Genomic DNA, 25,052 nt, shown 5'->3' with positions numbered 1-25,052 from the left:
TAGTAGACAAATTACATACAATCTTATTAACAGAGAATTATGGTATGTTAGTAGACAAATTACCTACAATCTTATTAACAGAGAATTATGGTTTGTTAGTAGACAAATTACCTACAATCTTATTAACAGAGAATTATGGTTTGTTAGTAGACACATTACATACAATCTTATTAACAGAGAATTATGGTTTGTTAGTAGACAAATTACATACAATCTTATTAACAGAGAATGATGGTTTGTTAGTAGACAAATTACCTACAATCTTATTAACAGAGAATTATGGTTTGTTAGTAGACAAATTACCTACAATCTTATTAACAGAGAATTATGGTTTGTTAGTAGACACATTACATACAATCTTATTAACAGAGAATTATGGTTTGTTAGTAGACAAATTACATAGTCTTATTAACAGAGAATTATGGCATGTTAGTAGACAAATTACATACAATCTTATTAACAGAGAATTATGGTTTGTTAGTGGACAAATTACATACAATCTTATTAACAGAGAATTATGGTTTGTTAGTAGACAAATTACATACAATCTTATTAACAGAGAATTATGGTTTGTTAGTAGACAAATTACCTACAATCTTATTAACAGAGAATTATGGTTTGTTAGTAGACACATTACATACAATCTTATTAACAGAGAATTATGGTTTGTTAGTAGACAAATTACCTACAATCTTATTAACAGAGAATGATGGTTTGTTAGTAGACAAATTACATACAATCTTGTTAACAGAGAATTATGGTTTGTTAGTAGACACATTACATACAATCTTATTAACAGAGAATTATGGTTTGTTAGTAGACAAATTACATACAGCCTTTTTAACAGAGAATTATGGTTTGTTAGTAGACACATTACATACAATCTTATTAACAGAGAATTATGGTTTGTTAGTGGACAAATTACATACAATCTTATTAACAGAGAATTATGGCTTGTTAGTAGACAAATTACCTACAATCTTATTAACAGAGAATTATGGTTTGTTAGTAGACAAATTACATACAATCTTATTAACAGAGAATTATGGTTTGTTAGTAGACACATTACATACAATCTTATTAACAGAGAATTATGGTTTGTTAGTAGACACATTACATATAATCTTATTAACAGAGAATTATGGTTTGTTAGTAGACAAATTACCTACAATCTTATTAACAGAGAATGATGGTTTGTTAGTAGACAAATTACATACAATCTTATTAACAGAGAATTATGGTTTGTTAGTAGACACATTACATACAATCTTATTAACAGAGACTTATGGTTTGTTAGTAGACAAATTACATACAGTCTTTTTAACAGAAAATTATGGTTTGTTAGTAGACAAATTACATACAATCTTATTAACAGAGAATTATGGTTTGTTAGTAGACAAATTACATACAATCTTATTAACAGAGAATTATGGCATGTTAGTAGACAAATTACCTACAATCTTATTAACAGAGAATTATGGTTTGTTAGTAAACAAATTACATACAATCTTATTAACAGAGAATTATGGTTTGTTAGTAGACAAATTACATACAATCTTATTAACAGAGAATTATGGCATGTTAGTAGACAAATTACATGCAATCTTATTAACAGAGAATTGTGGTTTGTTAGTAGACAAATTACCTACAATCTTATTAACAGAGAATTATGGTTTGTTAGTAGACAAATTACATACAATCTTATTAACAGAGAATTATGGTATGTTAGTAGACAAATTACCTACAATCTTATTAACAGAGAATTATGGTATGTTAGTAGACAAATTACATACAATCTTATTAACAGAGAATTATGGTATGTTAGTAGACAAATTACCTACAATCTTATTAACAGAGAATTAAGGCATGTTAGTAGACAAATTACCTACAATCTTATTAACAGAGAATTATGGCATGTTAGTAGACAAATTACATACAATCTTATTAACAGAGAATTATGGTTTGTTAGTAGACAAATTACCTACAATCTTATTAACAGAGAATTATGGTTTGTTAGTAGACAAATTACCTACAATCTTATTAACAGAGAATTATGGTTTGTTAGTAGACAAATTACCTACAATCTTATTAGCAGAGAATTATGGTTTGTTAGTAGACAAATTACATACAATCTTATTAACAGAGAATTATGGTTTGTTAGTAGACACATTACATACAATCTTATTAACAGAGAATTATGGTTTGTTAGTAGACAAATTACATACAGTCTTTTTAACAGAGAATTATGGCATGTTAGTAGACAAATTACCTACAATCTTATTAACAGAGAATTATGGCATGTTAGTAGACAAATTACATACAATCTTATTAACAGAGAATTATGGCTTGTTAGGAGACAAATTACCTACAATCTTATTAACAGAGAATTATGGTTTGTTAGTAGACAAATTACATACAATCTTATTAACAGAGAATTATGGTTTGTTAGTAGACACATTACATACAATCTTATTAACAGAGAATTATGGTTTGTTAGTAGACACATTACATACAATCGTATTAACAGAGAATTATGGTTTGTTAGTAGACACATTACACACAATCTTATTAACAGAGAATTATGGTTTGTTAGTAGACAGATTACCTATAATCTTATTAACAGAGAATTATGGCATGTTAGTAGACAAATTACATACAATCTTATTAACAGAGAATGATGGCTTGTTAGTAGACAAATTACATACAGTCTTATTAACAGAGAATTATGGCATGTTAGTAGACAAATTACATACAATCTTATTAACAGAGAATTATGGTTTGTTAGTAGACACATTACATACAATCTTATTAACAGAGAATTATCGTTTGTTAGTAGACACATTACATACAATCTTATTAACAGAGAATTATGGTTTGTTAGTAGACACATTACATACAATCTTATTAACAGAGAATGATGGTTTGTTAGTAGACAAATTACATACAATCTTATTAACAGAGAATTATGGTTTGTTAGTAGACAAATTACCTACAATCTTATTAACAGAGAATTATGGTTTGTTAGTAGACAAATTACATACAATCTTATTAACAGAGAATTATGGCATGTTAGTAGACAAATTACATACAATCTTATTAACAGAGAATTATGGTTTGTTAGTAGACAAATTACATACAATCTTACTAACAGAGAATTATGGTTTGTTAGTAGACAAATTACATACAATCTTATTAACAGAGAATTATGGTTTGTTAGTAGACAAATTACATACAATCTTATTGACAGAGAATTATGGTATGTTAGTAGACACATTACATACAATTTTATTGGCAGAGAATTACGGTTTGTTAGTAGACAAATTACATACAATCTTATTAACAGAGAATTATGGTTTGTTAGTAGACACATTACATACAATCTTATTGACAGAGAATTATGGTATGTTAGTAGACAAATTGCCTACAATCTTATTAACAGATAATTATGGTTTGTTAGTAGACAAATTGCCTACAATCTTATTAACAGATAATTATGGTTTGTTAGTAGACAAATTACCTGCAAAACTACACAATAATGAATTCGATACTGAGGTCACTCTACCATTAATAACAGGTCAAGTTTCTTTTTGAGGTCACTGAATCCCCTACCATTAATAACAGGTCAAGTTTCTTTGTCAAAATATCTTAATGACAGAAAAGCTCAGTTTAAATGAACTGATATTGAAATGTACAGCAATTCATGCAGGATATCCTTCGGTATTGAACAAAAATAATTAGAGCTAATGGAGAGGGCTTCTATTTGAATTATATTTCCCATAACATTGTAATCATGAGTATTAGATACTAAAGTTGGACTGTATTTCATGTAATTTTTTTTGTACCCTTTTCATTTTTACGCACAGTTGAATATTAAAAGTTATATTTATTTTGTTTGTACTAAAAATTTTCATATCTAGATTTTGTTTTTATAATTGGAACGTTCTAATTTTTCGTACAGATCAAGTCTAAATTCTAAAAATCTAAAAATTCTAAAAATCGATGTATTTGAGATTTAATACATGCAGATTGTATAATTTATAAAAAAAAGAGCAAAAAACAGCCACAATGAAGCAGATCTACTGAAAATCTGTGTTAAGCACCACTTTTTTTTGCCCAACATCTTTATGTATACTTATTTTAATATTTTAACTTCAGTACCGGTGTGTATAAAATGTGCTTGCTATTTCAATTGTACTATAAGCTGAAATTCCTTCTATAACCTTGACAATTTCATACATCAAAATTATAAGGTATAGAGCTTTCCATTCATGCTAAAATGACACTTGTCATGACTTTTATATCAATCTAAATTTGACATGATGTTGAGAACTAATTGCAATACTATAGGTCTTTTAGTTTACAAATCTTTTTATAAATCATAATGAAATAGTCTCCATTATTATAAGCAGGTTAGAGCCTTTTTCCAAATGACATGATGATTCTCTACACATGAGGTTTGTGTTAGAGAATCCAGAGAACCTTGCCAGTGAAAACCATTAGGCAAACACTCAGTCTAAAGAACTAACTTACTATTTTTCCATTTGAGTGGTGACATTTGAGTATCAATACATAACTTTTTGTGAATTCATCATGCAACAGTTCACATCTGCAGTTTCAACAGACCGCTTCGGTGGCCTAGTAGTTAGAGTATCAACCTTAGATGCAGGAGGTCTTGGGTTCGATCCGTGGCTGAGTCATACCAAATCTTACAAAAATGGTACTAACAGCTGCTTCAGCAGTAGGAGGTTAGTGTTAGGATGGCCTGGTGTCAGGATAATGTAACTGGGTGGGACATCATGCTACATGTCTGCAGCATGATGCCCCAGTGCTAGACATCACTATAAACTGCCATACTGCAGACATAGCGATATGACTGAAAAATTGTTAAAGCTACGTTAAAAAAATCCAAATCACACACACACATGCAGTATATCTGCAAAATGTAGATATGACCATGTTATATTATTGAGGAAAAAAACTAAACTACTAGACTTTACAATAAGTAAAGACTACAGAGAAGATTTACAACAACATTTTCACAAATGGTACACCAAAACAGGTCATGGAGACCTTGAGGGAAGGTGTGAAGATCGGTGTACCATATTAGTAGACCTTAAAACCTCATCAGTCAAGCCAATTTGTCATGAATGAATGATTGCAGCAGGCGCAAAAATGTGTTAAAGATGAGAGTAATTCCCATAGTTTTAGAAAACTGAATTTGTTTAATTTAACAATGTCAGGTTTATTGTACAATTCACTGGTCAGAAAATCAGTGAAGTGTGAGCTTCAGTACTCATCTGTAATTAATGTAGATGCATAGTGTTTCATTAGTACTTCAAGCAATGGTTCTAGTATTTTACATTAGTACTTCAAGCAATGGTTCTAGTATTTTACATTAGTACTTCAAGCAATGGTTCTAGTATTTTACATTAGTACTTCAAGCAATGGTTCTAGTATTTTACATTAGTACTTCAAGCAATGGTTCTAGTATTTTACATTAGTTCTTCAAGCAATGGTTCTAGTATTTTACATTAGTTCTTCAAGCAATGGTTCTAGTATTTTACATTAGTTCTTCAAGCAATGGTTCTAGTATTTTACATTAGTTCTTCAAGCAATGGTTCTAGTATTTTACATTAGTACTTCAAGCAATGGTTCTAGTATTTTACATTAGTACTTCAAGCAATGGTTCTAGTATTTTACATTAGTACTTCAAGCAATGGTTCTAGTATTTACATTAGTACTTCAAGCAATGGTTCTAGTATTTTACATTAGTACTTCAAGCAATGGTTCTAGTATTTTACAGTTATGTTGTTTATTGGGATTAGGCATGCATAGATCAAATGAGGCATACTTTTTTTGACAATAGTTTCACTTGAAAGAAGAATTGATTTGAATAAGTATTAAATCTAATTTTCATATACTTGTATCATTTATTATTCTTTCTTTTGTTTTCAGTATCACTAGTGTTTGAATATCTTATTCTTTTTCTTGTTTTGCTCTATCTTAACTTAGCTCACAACAAATCAGTTTAATGCAGTAAGTGGAAATTACATCTACTGGATACCATAAAAAAATGCATGTGCATTAAAACAATACAACAAAATGCCAAATCATTCTTTATTTTTCATGGGATTAAAATAAAACAAAATTATGTGAAAGTTAATATTTAATTTCAACATTTCAGAAATGGCCTTCTTGTATCCAGTAGCTTTATTGCTTTTTTAAGGGTGAAACACATGAATAAAATAGGGGTTGGGTTGGGTACTTCTTTATGAGATATGGCAGATCTTTCATTGAATCTTTTAATTTGTGGTTTAGGGCAACATTAAAATCAATGAAAATTGACACCCAGTGAAAGTTAGTGATACTACAGTATTTGATTACTGCAAGACTGTCATTCACACATTTTGGGAAATCACTAGCAAAACAATAAGTCTAAGTGGCACCACATCCCAGGGAGAGTGGTGACATCACAATGGCATACAAGTTTTCAGTAATTACTGCTGTAAATTTAACCAGCAAGAAAATGTCTTTCAGTAGTAGCTGTGTTATTCCCTGTTTTTTTACAGATTATTTTCCAGAAGAAGCTCAGTCGTATACAGTGGCTGTCGCTCATTATACTGACCATAGGGTGCATCGTCAAAGAGTATGGTCATGACGCCAGCCGATCTAGTTCTATGACAACCCCTGCTGGCAGTGGCTCACAAGTGTTCTCTTACCTTGACCCTCATATCTTTCTCATCATGTTACAGGTATAGATATTAATGTCGGAGAGTGGGTTTGGAGTGAGTGGGTTGAACTTTTTATTTTTAAAAACAAAACATTTACCATTACCTTAATTTTGATGAAAAGGCTGGGGACATAGTATGCACTTTTATATCCACTCATCCAATCATTCGCCTGTGCAAAAACTTGAAAACCATTTGAGATTAAGGGATGAGACTTGGTATACTAATACATATTCACTGTGTTGGGGGTGCTGTCTTCATTGTCAAGCTAACAACTCATTTTAAGTTTTCTATCACCTTTTTATTTTCACTCTTTAACTTTAAAGCCGTATGGGGTTAAATGATGAAACTTTAATGCATGCCACACACCACATAGGAGCAGTCATGCATGCAAACAAATGCAGTCACAGTGCCCATGCTTTGCCACCACTCTAGTCAGAGATTAAAACAACAGAATTTATGCAGATAATGCAGACCTGCCATCCTTCATGATTTTTGCGTGAATTTCATGACTCTTGATATCAGTTCGTGGAATCATGCTGCATGCAAAAAAAATCACTAATTCCCCCAACTTTTAATGGGCTTAAATCGGGAATAAAATAACTTTTATCCTGTTAAGTGCTTGTCATGAAATCTGCAGTGGTCACAGATGCCAATAACAGTCACGGCTAGTGATGTTGCTGAACTATATACAGTTTGCCCTGGACCGCTTTGGTGACCTAGTGGTTAGAGCATCCACCTCCGATGTAGGAGGTAGCAGGTTTGATCCCTGGCCGAGTCATACCAAAGACTTACAAAAATGGCACTAACAGCTGCCTCACTCGGCACTCAGCATTAAGAGGTTAGTGTTAGGACTGGTCAGCCTGGTGTCAGGATAATGTGACTGGGTGGGACATCATGCAGCATGTCTGTGGCATGATGCCCCAGTGCTAGACATCACTATAAACTGTCACACTGCAGACATTGTAGCAATATGACTGAAACATTGTTTAAGCTACATTAAAAATCCAAATCACGCACACACACACAGAGTTTGCCCTGTAGCAAGCATTTTAAAGTATGTAATTTATATTAAGTTTTACAAATGCATGGGGAAAAAACTGGAGCCCAACTGGATTTTTAAAAAATGGCATATGCACATAATCATAGGAACTGGAATTATTTGAAACAAACACTAAATGAAGACAGCATTTTTGAGTGTAGAAAGTTTTTAGATATTGAAAGATTAGCAATTGTCTTATTTTGCTTGAGTTTGTATTTTTCTGCACATGAACCAACACCACTAATCATTAACCTTTCGGCGTCTTATCTTGTGGATTAATACCATTTCGTAATTAATCTTCACTACAGTGAAAATGTTTTCATCTCCAAGAAAAAAGTTTTGTATTCCACAAAAAGAGAAGTACAGATTGGAATACACCAAAAATTGGCCTTGCATTCAGCCATGAAACATCCATGTACATTATGCTTTTTTCGCACAGTGTTCTGCGAATTTTAGAATTGGAAATGTGCACTGTGGCCCTTATCGTTGCTTAATTTACCTGTCATACATGTACTATATAATAATAATACGATATAGTACATGTAAGACAGATAAGCAGTGATTAGCACCCTTGTGGGCATGTGGCAGAGATGATGTGAAAAAGCACACTGCTGTAGTACAAGTCACACAGGTCACGTAGGCATTGAACACGGACTGTTTCAGTAATCGGTGTCATTTTCTAGACTTTCATTCTACTTACCTTTAAGTGGCAAGTATTCACTTCATTTGGATTCTTATTCATCCACTTTCATTTGGAAGATCATTATTTAGATGCTCCGAAAAGTGCATACCACTAAATCATTGTTAAAATATATAGACATTTTGGGACGAAAAGGATTCTAAAGGTGTGATCCAGTAAAATCTGGATTGAATGTCGTGCGCTGTGATGTCACAATGAAAGCTATGCATATTGATAAACAAATTTGTACTACTCTATATTGTGATGATACCACTCAATGTGCTCTTTTCTTGACCCAAGTTTAACCCTTTACTTTATGCAAGTGCCTTTGGACGCCTTTACTCCATTCACATTGAAGTGCCTTAGGACACCTCTACCCGATTCACATACAAGTACCTTTTGATGCCTCTACACCTACACCATTCTCATGGAAACACCATTTGATGCCTGCTGTAAACATCAGCCATTTTGAGCGGGTTTTCATAGCGCCACCTTCGAGGAAAAAACCCTATTAGATACTACATTCATTGGTGTGAATGCCCATTACATCAGATCATGTGGTTGCTGTTTATGCTTTGGTTGAAATCAGCTATTTAAAGTAACTGGGTTGTTTCTCCACTCTCAAAAATGGAGGTCACGGATTTCGTTCAGTACTTAATTTTTCACGATTAGAATCACAACTATGAAAGCTTCAATAAATTCGGTAAAGGCTCTGATATTGATGTATGTAGCAATTAGTTCTTATAAATGATCAAATTCAGCTGATTTAGTGATGTAGACGCAGACAAAGAACTTGTAAATTTCAGGTATGAGAAATGGCAGCTATGGTTTGTCATGTGGCTTCACTGACTTGACAGTGAATGAGTTCTCTCAAGATTTTAAAGTACATGAAAAATTCTTCATTGAAAAATAATTATTCAGCTATAACAATCAGATTTTACTCTTAAATCTTCCCTTGCATAATATACGTGTACCAAAAATGTAAAATGGTTAAAATTGCTGTTAAACGTAACATAAACTACACTGCTTAACAGTTAACAGGGAGACCTGTGTGCATGGAGTTGAATAGGTAACAGGTGTTCTGTTTATAGTTCACTGCACTGAGTAACTTTACTACATGTATATCGAAGGGTTAAAAAGCCATACACTGTATCAGGTAAAAGGTTAATACATGGCCACAATTGTAACAGGTCATAGTGATCGATACTTTTCATCTGGAAGTTTCTTGATGACAGTTAAGGTGCAGAGCTTTCAATAATCAGAATTGAATATACTTTCGTTAAAGAAAATTGGTGTTACAGTTTAAAAGAACAGTTTATATTTGATGTAAAATGAGTAAATGCACATACATGACCCATGTAACTTTTACTATAGCAAAAAACATGTAGGTATTGGAAAATTATGAGTACCAGCAGATTTCAGCTCTGCCTTGGATGCAGGAGGTCGTGGGTTTGATCCCTGGCTGAGTCATGCTAAAGACTTACAAAAATGGTGCTAACAGCTGCCTCACTTGGCTCTCAGCATTAAGAGGTTAGCATTGGGACTGGTCAGCCTGGTGTCAGGATAATGTGACTGGGTGGGACATCATGCTACATATCTGTGGCATGATGTCCCAGTGCTAGATATCACTATGAACTGCCATACTGCAGACATCGTAGAAATATGACTAAAAAATTGTTAAAGCTATGTTAAAATTGCAAATCACACATGCACACTCTAGTTTATCCTCAATAAATATGGTGCTGATCTGATTTCCAACATGGCTGTCGTAGTAGTCATCTTGAAAATCTTGTTATTGCCAGTCCTCCTGAATGCAAGGTCATATTGACATTGGGGTTTTAGAAGAAGACTTCTTATGATATGCATGTAGTTGGTCATAAATGAAAATGATGAAAATGATGTTTATCTGATATCCAGTTTGGCTAACACAGTGGCCTTCTGGAAAAGTTTGGTTATTGGTTCTTCTCCTGAGTGAATGGTCATATCAGCATGAGGTTTTCACTGAAAAACTTCTTATGATGTCTGGTTGGTCCTGTTTGAAAATGGTGCCAATCTGACAGCCATTGTGCCCATTACAGAGCGAATTTGAAAATCTTGTTATTTCTCAAGACTATTAGAGATGTTTTCAACATTCAGCAGTTAAAACGATGAATGTGTCTTTTCTTGTATACCAAAGCATTATTTCAGCCAGCAGAGCATCAGTCCTTTTGTGGGACTCTTAATGAACAATAAAAGTGGAAGTGTTGTTCCGATTATTATAATCAATCATCAGTTGGTTAGCAAACCAGTAAGATTATCAGTTGTGAAACTCCATAATCGACTATATGTAAAGGGAGACAACTTCATTTTTGTTGCATCCAAAACACAAAGGTTAGTAAATAGTGTAAATAGGACTTCCAATCCACTAAAGTTGATCTGAAATATTTATTCCCTTCACAATGTACGAATATAAAACCATACCATATTCCATAGGTGCATACTTTTATCGTTAGGGACATATAGTCATAATTACAGGATTATGCTGTTAAATTGTTGAGTTAATAAAGTTAAATTTGTTTTTGATGATTTGTGTCAGTTTAAATGTAAAATCCTTTTTAGTATTTGTAAATAATGACAAACAAGAAAACCGTGTCCTTCTATACTTTAAATTATAGACACATCACATATAAATTAAAGGATTTTGGGGGATTGGATTAATATCTCAGCTACAAGGGACTGATCAGCCAAAAAAAGTCACTTTCATTTAACAAAGTTGTAGAACAAAAATAACACAACACAATTGAATTTTTAAATATATTTTTATCAGATTAAAGTATACATGTCATTGAAAGAGATTACTCCTGTAGATTTATTTACATTTTGAACGCTTGAGCAAAAATAAAACTGCTTGAGAAACAAAAATTAAAATTTGCTTTTTAGTAACTGATTTTAATAGATTATCAGTTGGTTAAGTGGAACCAGTTGTGAAGTTCTGACTGATTCCTGTCACTACTTTTTGGATCATAAATGCAGTTTAATTGAATCTTCCTCATGTATGTGGGCATGATATGGAAATCTAAAACAATGGGATAGAATGTGATTAATGAGGCTTGCTGATTTATTGGGGGACCCACCACATGCATTTTTGGGGGATGAGTGGAGATATTTCACAAAAGTTGAATCTATTTGCAATCACTCCCATATAAAGGTCACATGCTTACAACAGTCAGATTTTCATGGAAACGTCACATTTTGCTGTATAAATCCCATGTATATAATAGTTGTCACCTGCTTGGCATGGTCAGTGGTCACTATAAATTGGTCACAAACATGTCTGTGGTTCTCTGATGGCAGATAAGTTGTAGTAGGTTGCACAAGAAATCCATGTCTTGAAGCTTGTTTCAAAGCCATGAATTATCTTGGGAAACAGTTGGTGGGTGCAGGTTTTAACCAATGAAAATTGGTCTTCTGAGACAAGATGCCAGGTTGTTATTTAAAGAAATTGCGTCATTTGCTCAGTCATTTCATCTGATGTGTGCAGCTGATAGTGTCCATATTCATTTGGATACTCAAGCAGAAATCTTTTGATGTCAAAGATGAAATCTAAAGCCCTTATATTAGAAAAAAAATAAAAGTTATAAACTATAATGTACTGTTATTTATAAATACACGTTGTTAGTCCCTACATCCCAGTCATTTGCACTACCTATATTACAGTCAATTCAGATGTCAGGTAAACCTGATGCTTTCGTAGATTTAGGCCCTATTTTACTGATTTCAGGAAGAAATGTTGGAATTATTCCGTAGTTATACTATTAAAAATGTGGTAATTTCACTCCACATTTTTTTCTCACTGGGTTTGAGCAAAAACACTCCCAGTTCCTCTGTCTCACAAGATGTAATGCAGGTACCTCCCAGTTCCTCTGTCTCACAAGATGTAATGCAGGTACCTCCCAGTTCCTCTGTCTCACAAGATGTAATGCATGTACATGTACTTATTGCATAATATGTTGATCTTTTGTCTTAAATATTAAGAATTTCAAGTTTAATATTTTATTCCGGTTTATTAATAATCAAAATACAAGTAACATATTTTCTATGCTCAAGTTTCTCAATCATGAATTTCGCTTTATTCTTCCTGGTTTTGTTTACATTCTTTATCTCTCAGTTACATCATAAAATAACCCTCCATATAAATGATGCATATCTATTAATACTAGCTTTGGTCATTCCATGGGTGACCATTATATACAGGTTTGACTGTATACATAAAGTTGGTGTACAATTTGTGGGTTAGATTATATGTATTGATAACATCAAGTGAATTATATCACACAGATAGCCTGCAAGCATAGGTATCACGTTTTTTATCTATTTAGCCCAGGTAAAACTTAGGATAATTCATTCCGCTCCATACCAACAGGTAATTATTATTCCATATACATTTATTGTCCCAAATAATTGTTAGAGACCTAGCTGGGAACTTTGTTTCCATGTACAAGTATTAACATATCATCTCAGTTCATTTATTCTATTTCAGGTGTTTTCCTCGTGTTTTGCTGGAGTTTATAATGAATACCTACTGAAGGACAAAGGGTGTGACATTCACATCATGGTGCAGAATGTTTTCATGTATGTGGACTCCATAGTCTGTAATGTTGTGGTTCTGTCTTTTAGAGGTCAGCTTACCACTGCCTTCACACAGACAAGTCTTCAGACTATCTTTCAGCTCGGTGTCATCGCTATAATGGTGAACAATGCTGCGATAGGGATTGTTGTCAGCTTGTTCCTGCGATCACTCAATTCAATCCTTAAGACCTTTGCTAGTGCACTGGAACTTATGTTCACAGCTGTACTTTGCTACTTTATATTTGGAATTTCTATTGATGTGTATACAATTTTTGCTATATTTATTGTCTCTGGTGCTGTTTTTCTCTATGCACAAAATCCTGTGGTAAATAAACCAAAGAATGAAATAGTTTCATCCTCTGGGAAAGGACCAGAGAACAGTGTTCAAAAAGTGTAGAGTTAGCTAGGGTTTATTTTTATTTAAATTTATTAAGAAATAGCTAGCATTCTATTTCTGGCCAAGCCACATTGCTGTGTTGAGAATAGATCAGTATTAGTTATGTCAATTAATGCTGTAAAAGATTTACTCCTAGTGTGTGTTATCAATGTCACATTTCACATCCATGGGTTACCCACTGTTACAATAGATTGATAACATTTTGATGTTGGTTGTTCAGTATTAATGAGAGAAACAAAGAAGTTCACGTTTAGCCTGTTTTTGCAAGCTTGGTGTGAAGAAAATGTCTTGTATCATTTATTTTCTTTAGCTAAGCTTGCTTGTAAACAAATAAACAAAGACAGCTGGGGTTAAAGGCATAGCTTGAGAATGAAGTATAAGCAAGGTAGAGCTTGAGAATGAAGTAAAAGCAAGGTAGAGCTTGAGAATGAAATCTGAATCTTGATCCTCACATTGGATAAAAAGAATATTTTCAAGATAAAAATGAAACAAGACTTAAATTTTGTTTGCTGTTATATGCATTGAAATATACACATTTATTTTTAAAATAGTAACCAGTGATTTGTGAATCAGACTACAGTAACCTTTAATGTGTATGGTGAGATCATGGAAATATTTTAGATTGTATCCACATTTAGACATTAACAGTTAAATATTTTAAATTGTATCCACATCAAGACATTTACAGTTTATCAACTTCATTAATGATATATGGAATTATTACCTTCAGGCTAATTAATGTTTGTCAAAATTAAGAATTCCAGTTTCATTATTGCTGTAAAAGACCTATCCATACTTTGCTCCATTTCTGTACATCAACATCCGTTTCTTTTTGGTGTCATTATGTTGAGTTCTTCCAGTGTTTTGTACATTCTCTGTTTCATTCTTTTTTTTATACCAATCACCTATTTCTCATCTGTATATTAAGCAATGTTAACTTGACATTACATTTTAAATAGAGCCCGTATTGTGTTTTAGTGGTTCCTGGCTGTGTCAAGTGTGATATCATACCATCTTCTCTCAGAGCACTGTGATGAACTTTCTGTATTGCTAGTAATGGAGATAGTTTTCATTTTGGTCTAGTTCATTTTTATATTTGGGTTAACACAGATACTGTTATTTTTGTAGTCCAACACATGCATTGGCACATTAAAAATTAAATCAGAATAATTAATGACAGTTAAGAAACTTTTTAAGTAATTGCTCAGTTGAACCAACCCTAATTCAGGGTTGATTTGAACTGAAAAGTTACAGTGATTATATAGCAACATAATTTATCTTTTTATCCATTGAAAACATGCAGTAAGTTAGTATTTGAGTCTAGTCATTTGTGATAGTTGTTTAGTTATTGCATGAGTTATAATAGTAGTGATACATGAAAGCCTTCCTTTTATGGGGTTATTTATAGCTGCTAATTTATGCAATCATGCTAATGCACTTGACTGAACTTTAAAGTAACACATCTCCAGCTGCTTAGTCATTCATAATTTTTATCTGACAATTGTTTAGAAACAATATGTTGACAGTGGTGGATTTATTTTGTTGATTCACTAGATAAGCCATATTTAATAAAACAAACTTTCGTATGTTCAATGGTCTAAGTCAGTGGAAATATATACCAAAATTTTTTTCAAATCTACTATACAACTTTGAAGACATGACTGTTAATTTCAAACATTTTCTTCATCAGTCAAAATCCATCAATCACAGATACAATGTTCTGCAGATTTGTTGCTGGAATTGGATTTGGAATTGCTGAATACAAAAACATATAGAACAATGATTTTAAACTATATAATAAATAATAAAACCTTATTCAGCTTATGGAGATCCATGAGGAAACGGTTTAAAAGATTGACAAAAAATATGTGCCTTGTACTCTGGGGACCTAATTTATTTGACTGGTGACATATTTGTTACTGATTCCATGCATAAACTCAAAATTTTATCAAGATACTGCAAAGACTTGCACTTTTAACATGAAATCAAATAATATCCAATTTATCTCAAAACTTACTCAGAATCCACCCCATTATGTGAGTAATTTTAAAACAGCTGACAACTTGTCACATAACTGGAATGGATATGGCAGTATGGACTATTAATAATTCCCCAGGTGAGGAGCTTACAAATATGGCAGCATCTAGAAAATTGCGGATTTTAGAAAATAAAGTGAGAAACTATCCCTTGCAAAAGTGCTATAGAAAAAAAGGCTTTGGTAAATATCTCATTTTCAATGCATTTTGCATTTAATAAAACCGGTTTGTTGAAAGTAGCTCGTTTTCCTTGTGATAAGGTGTGCATGGGGCCTTTACAAGAAAACCAGTTTATTAAAATAGTTTGTTTTCCCTGTGATAAGGTGTGCCTGATGCCTTTGTAACTCAGACTAGTTACCCCCAGTCAGACCAACTTGGTGGTGGTTTGAAGTTTATTCAGTTCCCCTGCAGAAATGCCTGTGGTGTGTCAGCCCCAAGCTACTGAAATAAACTTCTGTTTGTATGCATGAATGGTCCATTAAAAATAGCAGAAAGAAATATACTGAAATGAATCTATAAACATACATTCTGACCTAACTAGGGCTGTTTTTATTCATTAGATCCTTTGGCGATTAACAACAAACCTGACAAATGTGTGCATGCAAAATCTGAGTGCCAGGAATCCATTACCTTGTACTGACACACACACACTGGCAGCTGATCTGGGCTGAGTGCATTGTCTTTAACTTTAAATTTCTCCATCATACTTGGTTTTAGGCATAAGTGAATATTCAAATGCATAAAACAAACATGCAGTGCCATGATAGATATACAAGACAATAACTTCAGACTATCATAAGAGAGATGGGGTAGTCAGAGCTTAAATGCATAATCTAATCACAGGTTTGGGTATATTTTTTAATCAAAGACTAATACATTTTCATGGTCATGTAATCCATATGCATTTCCTCAGGTTGTACTGACAGCAAAATTGTCTTGTAGAATTAACTGACATGATTTCCATAGACTGTAGTAATTTTTTGCATAACATATCTACCTTTACCAAAAGCCCATGCTCTCTGGGGCTGACAAATGGTGACTTTATAAGGTAGAAAATTCTCATACAAATTATCAGGAAGAGCAGATAGAGTTGCCTTGTTTGTTGAGTAACTTGTCTTGGGTTTACGTTGAGCAGGACCACCTGGTTTGAGCCAAGTTATCTACTGTTTTTTGTTTTCTACAAATAGTGCCCTTCTGAAAGAAGGGTAAAAGGTATAATTGGTTAATGTGCATTTTATTCTAAGAGCTAAGTTATGTGATTTAATTAGAGAGCAATGTGTTCAATTACAGAGAATGAAAATACATGCTTTTTTGAACTGTTTTTATTTTGCATTTTGTTGATTTACACTTGTAGATAATAAGATTAAAATATTTGTTTTTCCTTGGTAGGAAAGTGGTACAGCATCTTGGATTGTTCCAGGTAGTCTGTTTTCTGGCCTAAAAGTAGTTATAAATGTCAGATCTCTCATGGCTTTGTCTTTTAGTTCAACAGATATTTGGTGCAACTACAGGGTTGATGTCCTAAATTCTGTTGAAAAGATCCTTGTTCTTGGACAAAGTAGATTTTTAAAAATATATTTGAGAAATTCAGGAGGTTAAAAAGCCTCCTGCTGTACATTAAACTATACTAGATTACCAACTTGCTGTACATTAAACTTTACTAGATTACCGACTTGCAGTACATTAAACTGTACTAGATTACTGACTTGCTGGACATTAAACTATACTAGATTACCGACTTGCTGGACATTAAACTATACTAGATTACCGACTTGCTGGACATTAAACTATACTAGATTACCGACTTGCTGAACATTAAACTATACTAGATTACCGACTTGCTGGACATTAAACTATACTAGATTACCGACTTGCTGGACATTCAATTGGTATAAACGTGTTTATATTGTTTTCTTTTTTGTTGTTTGTTCTTATTTTATTTACTACAATGCTTTAATTTTTGGTAAATTGTTTTTAAGATGATTACAAACAGAACAACAGAGCTTATTAGTGCATGTTTTTGTGTGAGTGTGAGTTAATTATTGTGCATTCAATCACATATTGTAATGAGTACCTCATGCATATATATATATATATATATATATATATATATAATTTCATGAAGCATTTAGCCTGATTTTCATTTTCTGGGCTTTTTATGTAAACTAGTTACATAAATGTTACAGCTACAGTAGTGTCTACTTTAAATAGTGTTTATCTTATTGTTATATCACAAGTGCTCATTGGCATAAAAGTCGGTATCAGTAAACACAATGGTGTTTTTTTATGTTAATATTCATAATAAGGAACATGTCAAGTACTATAATAGAGATGGCAAGATGCTTGGTGTGGTAGGTCAGCATTACTTTCAGATATTGGATAACAGTAATGGTGTGCTCTGATTCTCACATCTTCAGTGAGATATGAGTACTGGTGTGCTGATTCTCACATCTTCAGTGAGATATGAGAACATACTTGGAAGATATTTAACCATCCAGTCTTCAATACATACATCCAATTTAATGCAAAATATGACATATGACTGAAAATGATTTCAACAAAAATATTTTTTTTTATCAAGATGCTAACCCACCATAGTAAGTACCAGTGACAGTACAAACTGAACATGTTCTCACTAAAAATGCCATTAGTTCAAACATATTTTATTTCATAAGTTTGGACTTGGAGATTACAAGATGTACAAGAAATAGAATGAAAGCCAATGGCTTATAATGTTCTTTTATGGTACAAAAATTGGAAAATATATTTGAATATATGGCAGATGATATCAAGTTTTAATGGCAAAAAATACTAAAATCCTAATAATCAAGGTGAAGAGTCTCTTGGTTAAACATTAGCATTTAGCCAAGGTATAAAGCAGGAGTAAGTGAAAGATAAGGATGAAGAAAAGAAGGAAGCTAAAATGAGAAATAGCCAATTAAAATATGTTGAACATTTTGTAGAAAGTTCAGAAAATAGGGGGAAAAGAAAGAGGTCGGTAAAAAAATAAACGATAAGCAAGTTTAAAAGTAAAGCTTCTTTCCGGAGCCAGTTGTTGTGGAGGCGATGCTGAATCATTTGGAAACATATGGGAAATTGCTGTTTGCACCTGTTCATGGTATGTGGATGTGCATCCTGGATAGTAACATGTGCATTTGAGTAAAAAAAATTGACTTTTCAATAAATTTATGTTGTTCTATCAAACCATTAATTTCATTCCTATTTCTGTATGATGTTTTGCCAGTGATCACTTAATATGAAATTTACCAGTCAAAATAAAATCCCATATTTATAAAAGGAGCCATGATAACCAAGTTGTTTGTGAATATTAGACATGTAATCCTGCATTGTGGGTTCAGTTCTGCTCAGGTCAGCCAGATCACCTGCCTTATTGTGTCTTTGGAAAAAGCACGTGTTGGCATTTCCTTGGCACAATATATCCAATAACGTGCTAAAAGTGTCATTAAAAACCAACCAATCCATGTGTAGCAAAAGTTGAAGGTTATATTTTGTTGTAGCAAAAGATACAGTAATTTGTATGATAACCTCATCAGTATAGTGGTATGGTGTTAAAGTACATGCTGACACTAATTTGATTTATAGGATTGAAGGTTTTACACAGGTCCATCTTTGTACGCATCTGATTGTCACACCTGTACATTCAAAACTTGGGAATGACAAGCAACAGCAGGCAAGATTTTTATTTTGTTTTTGAGTTTTGTTGCCTTTTTTCTTTCTCAACTGGAAGAAAAAATAAACCATGGACCAGATACATGTCCTGTTAATACAACAAACATGAATTGTAATGTAACAAATGGATATAAAAATGTACCATCAGGTAAGAATTTGTTGGTGTTTTTCTCCCACTTCTTTACACCTGTAAAATGTAATTTTTCCAACCATAAGTACACTTTATTTTAGCTGGTCATTGTAACTGGAGTCACAACCAGAAGAGGGTATGACAGATTTATTATGGTGTCCTCTTTAGCATGATTAGGTAGTTTATTTATTACACATATGAATTAGTTATATTTAGGTTTTTTTCTCTAAAATATATATTATTTAAGATTAATTTTATACCCTAGTTTTATATACAGTACATGTATTTTTTGCATTCATATTAAATTAGTAGTTTTATATATTTGCTATATTGTTCTTTCATGGACATTATATATGATACATTGCATGGATATATTTATGCTGTATTGTTCTATCTTGGACATAAGTATGTTTTGGGTTTTAAAAAAAATTAAAACTCACAGATTACATATGGATGAAAGTTAATCTTACTCCAAAAAAGGATAATCTGGTTCAGTATCTCATAAGGCCATATTATGTAAACTAAATTTCTTTCTTTTTTGGAAGCATTTGTATGAATATCAGAGGCATTACATACATGGTGGGTAACTGATTTTAATCCAAGTCCTCACTCATGATCATAAATTTTATAACAACCAGATAAAACTCTATATTCTTAAGAGCACAGCCAGGCTTTGTATTCTTATAGCCAAGCAAGACCCTTTATTATTATTATGGCCCACCCTTTATTCTTAAGACCCAGGTAGGCCCCAGCCTGGTCATGTATTCTCAGATAATTTTGAGCATGAAATCCAAACACAGGCTTAAAGATTCTGAGTCTGTAGCTTGTGTTAAAATTAATTTGGATTTGTGAACTTTGAGGATTTTGCAACTCATAAGCTGTCACATTTCGCTGACTTAGATACTCTCCAAGTTATACTAAAGTCTCTCATAGACTGTTGAATAACATTGACCAATATACTCCATGTATTATAACTATAAGATGGCCTCTCAGACTGCTGAATTTCACTGACCTAGAGCCTCTTCAAGTATCATTCTTAGATCCCTCTCATAGACTCAACATTTCACTGACCTAGATTTATTCCAAGTATAACTCGAGTCCCTCTCAAAGACTCAACATTTCACTGACCTAGATTTATTCCAAGTATAACTCGAGTCCCTCTCAGACTGTTAGATTTGATTGACTTAGATGTGTTCCATTTATCATACAGTATCTACATGGAACCTTCTCCAAGACTGACAAAATTTTAATAACTTAGATGTATTGATGGTATATCTAATGCAAGTCCTTCTGTAGACTGATAAACTTTACTTACCTAGATGTGCTTGTTTAATATCTACTTGGGTCCCTCTCATAGATGCAAAATTTCACTGACCTAGATGTACATAAGGTCTCCTATCTAACAAGAGTCCATCCCATTGACTGCTAAATTTCACTTTTCAAGATATATTGCAGGTATTGTATTTACTTGGGTCCTTCCCATTGACTGCTAAATTTCACTTTTCAAGATATATTGCAGGTATTGTATTTACTTGGGTCCATCCCATTGACTGCTAAATTTCACTTTTCAAGATATATTGCAGGTATTGTATTTACTTGGGTCCTTCCCATTGACTGCTAAATTTCACTTTTCAAGATATATTGCAGGTATTGTATTTACTTGGGTCCTTCCCATTGACTGCTAAATTTCACTTTTCAAGATATATTGCAGGTATTGTATTTACTTGGGTCCATCCCATTGACTGCTAAATTTCACTTTTCAAGATATATTGCAGGTATTGTATTTACTTGGGTCCATCCCATTGACTGCTAAATTTCACTTTTCAAGATATATTGCAGGTATTGTATTTACTTGGGTCCTTCCCATTGACTGCTAAATTTCACTTTTCAAGATATATTGCAGGTATTGTATTTACTTGGGTCCTTCCCATTGACTGCTAAATTTTACTGACCTGGATCCACTGTAGGTGTCATATCTACTTGAATCCCTCACAAATACTGTTCAATTTCACAGACTTTCAGTACTGCAAGTGTTGTATCTAATGCAAGACTCTCTCATAGACTGCAAAAGTTTACTGTTGTAGGTATACTCAAAGTATAACATATAATTTGGGGATTGCGAGTTCAAGCTTGAATTTCATGCTCTAAGTTAGTGGTTTTAGAATATGGTCCCATGTCTCACAAGTTTAAAAGTTCAAAGTTTTAGAATACAGGCCCTAGATTCACTAGCGTAAAAGAAAAGGTTTTAGAATATGTGCCTTGGTCTCACAAGCTTAAAAGCAAATGGTTTAGAATATGGACCCTAGTCTTGCAGACTTAAAAAAGTATACCAGATACGTTACATTATATAATCATTTGCAACAAGGATATGTTGTTCTCATATGAATAACAGATTTCACTTATGACCATAACAAGGTTGTCAGGCTAAGAAATTTGTAGGCGGGGGTCTCAAAGATACTCTTAATAAATATTTGCCAGACTTTTGAAGACTGAAAAGTGTGTATGTGATTGGATAAATAAGGTCATAGATTATACGATATGAAGATGCCATGCAAGGTTGACAGACATGGCTGAATCATTGAAACCCATTTCACGTTGAGACTTTATTATCAGTTTGGTCTTCAAATTATCAGTCTGGTCTTCAATTTATCAGTCTGGTCTTCAAATTGTCAGTCTGGTCTTCAAAATTGTTCATTCTATATAGGTAAAGTATCTGCCACAACTAACCTAGAAAGACTTCAGATCAGTTGTTTTGAAATAATGAGCACAAGTAATGTTATAAACACAAATCTATAGCTGACAAGAACTGAATGAAAATGCATGTATCCCCATTTAATGCTGATCATTTGATTTTTAATTACATTTGAAAAATAATTAAAGATGTCTCTAGTTAATTGGTTTTGATGGGGTCAGTATATATTTTCAGTATAAGTACCATTTGCATGAGGTTTTATTCAAATTATGTATTTATGTATTTACCAAAGAATTCCAATGAAAAATTTATTTTCTTTAAGAAAGGAATTTTTTTTTAGACTGTAGAAATACATTTTATTAGACTGTAGAAATACATTTTTTTAGACTGTAGAAATTGCATACTAAATTTCATCAGTTGAAAGTAATCAAAATTTTCATCCTTATATCTCAAAGGATATATAGCTAAATTGTTGGTATTATAGTTAGGAAATTTGTTTAGTTTTGATCTCTTTTTCTGTTTTTAATGCTTTTGATGCATTGTTGATATTTTAATAATGTTTATAAGGTTATGATTTTTTAATATTTGTATGGAGTGCTTTTAAAGCAGTTTCACCATTTTACAGATGAACTAATAGAAAGGAACTGAATAGTTACTGATTATTCTTGCCAGTGCAAGTTGTGTGTTCTGGGAATGCTTACATTTACTTCATATATTTACTTATTTATACATGCATGTACAAGTTGAGTGTTTGTGGAATGCTTACCGTTACTTATTATACTTGCCAATTATATATCTAGATTGATAAAATTTATTATAAATGATCTTTCTGTAAAATTTATATATAAGACTCCCAACTGCAAACATGATAGATCCAGATTTGTCATTGCATAATTTTACAGATTAGTCTGATCGTACTGCATCAACCCTGATATACCAGCATATGTGATGGAAGATTTCCATTGATTAGTCCAGCCTTCCTGCACAGACCCTGATCTACTGTTGCATGTAATAAAAGATCAGAATCTCTGTTGTTTGTTCTCCAGATTAGTCACAGACACTGACATGTTGGTGTATGTTATGAAGACGTGGGTCAGTGCTGTTCTACTGATTAGTCCTAATTAACTGCATACACCTTCATCCACTGGGATAGGTGATAAAATATCTGGATCTGTCTTGTTTACAGTCGGATACAATTTGCAAGTCTAATTTCATATGTGGTTGGTCTTGGATTGTTTTTTTATCATATCTTCATGAAACAGCAAAAATACTGACAATGCGGCACATAGCATATAATTTTTTTATGCTGGCAATTTTACAGCTGTTTCCTCAAGTCTTCAGCAGTTTAAAAAAAAAAATCAGTACATCAAAGTTTCTGTCACCCTTAATCCATCACAAAAAACCAAAAACACAACAGGAATGATAAATTGACAGTTGAACGTCGATGCAACTTGAGACAGAACTCTGATGTCAGGGAAAGTTGCAAATAGTCAAAGTTAATTTAACCAAGCTATAGTTTCCAAAACAAAGAAACTTTAAATATAAAAGTGGCAGGGGACAGGGAAGTAGGCCAGGTATTCTGTTTAAAGCAGGAACTTTCTTGCTATTGTTGAGCAGGTTTGGGCTTTTGCTTTAGCAAGATTACTAACTGCTATCAGGAGGAGACAGTGACCTACTTTTCATATTAGGGGGCCCCGAGCAGTCTAAAGTGCTCACAGTTATGGATCACTGCAATCTCACCTCTGTCTGCGTGGGTTCGAGTCTCGGGCTCGGCCACTGTGGGTATGTGAGAAAATTTGCCAGTAGCTTCTCATGGGTTGGTGGTTCTTTCTGGGGTTCCCCCACCCCACCCCGAGTTCTTCCTCCACCATTTATATTGGCCACCATGTATAGCCTATCTTGTGCTGACAAATGGCGTTAAACCCTATAACAACAACTACTTCATATTGTAGTGATCCTACTTACCTTTTTTTAGGTGCATTTGCATGCCAGGCTGGACAGATATGCAATTTCCTCCCACACATGTCTATTGAATTTACATATATCAAATTAAATCTTTTGTGCCTAATGCCTGTGAATAAAGTTATTGCCAAAATGACCTCATAAAGAAGTCGGCTGAATATAACTTGTGACATTTCTGAATGCAATGCAGATTGACGGATTTGTAGATATGTGTGCCAGCATAGAGGTCTGGTAAGTGATTCTGGCTAGTCCAGATGACCATAAGTTTTCATAGGAGTGGAGGACCTCTTGGTTACAAAATAAATCACCCAAGACGCAATAGATAATTATTATACCCACACTTTATATGAACAATGGCCTTAAACTTACTAAACCATGCCAAACTCACGTGCTTTTTCTTATGGATTTTGGGCACATTTGCTAGTATAAAAGCTGGGTGTGAATTTGCTCACACATGCATCTTGTTAGTATTTTCTAACTATACATTACTAGTGTTATATTACTTATTCATATTTATTATGAACCAGATTAATAAAATACATTTATTTAATATGTACCTTGTTCATTTTATTTTGCGCTCTAATAATAATATTAATATTAATAATAATAACAATGTTTTTCTTAGGCTGTTTCAGTTTTTACAAGAATGTTAAAAAAAAAACATTACCAGCACATTGATTATAACTGTTTCATGATAAAGATGCTGTTACTTGGAAGTATACTTTCTGTTACAGTTTGGTGGTTTTATACACAAAGCAGAATTTTGGTTTGAAATAGTTCATAATATAAAGGAAACTGAATTATCACAAGCCAAAATAACAACACATGTATTTGCATAATTAATGTTGACCATTGCACACAACAGCATTGCAAATCAAACATGGGACCCTGAAGGTAAGAAGCGACTGATATTAAGCTGCATGAACTTAATTGGAAGCTCAGGTACAGGGGGCAGCTATGGAATATTTATTTACACAAGTCTTTTATTTTAGTGGTTTTGATATCACACTTTGATGCAGTCAGGAAAAACAAATATTTATAACAGTAAAACCGCTATTAACTTTATCAAACCAGAGGTAAAATGGAGA

General features: G+C 33.0%; 1 protein-coding gene across 1 annotated transcript in view; it reads left to right on the top strand.

The window, feature by feature from the left end:
• Positions 1 to 24,516, top strand: part of LOC149804406 (UDP-galactose transporter senju-like) — a 38,485-nt gene extending 13,969 nt beyond the window's left edge. Inside the window, exons 5-6 of the mRNA XM_089939873.1 lie at positions 6,570 to 6,752; positions 12,969 to 24,516. Coding sequence (XP_089795999.1) covers positions 6,570 to 6,752; positions 12,969 to 13,454 — 669 coding nt within the window. The 3' untranslated portion in view covers positions 13,455 to 24,516. The remainder of the gene's footprint in view (positions 1 to 6,569; positions 6,753 to 12,968) is intronic.
• The last annotated feature ends 536 nt before the right edge of the window (positions 24,517 to 25,052 follow it).

This window comes from Sinohyriopsis cumingii, chromosome 2, assembly GCF_028554795.1.
Source record: "Sinohyriopsis cumingii isolate HCF-2022 chromosome 2, ASM2855479v2, whole genome shotgun sequence".
Classification (NCBI taxonomy): Eukaryota; Metazoa; Mollusca; class Bivalvia; order Unionida; family Unionidae; genus Sinohyriopsis; species Sinohyriopsis cumingii.
The sequence above is the reverse complement of the archived record's forward strand: the minus strand, read 5'-3'. Positions and strand labels throughout refer to the sequence as shown.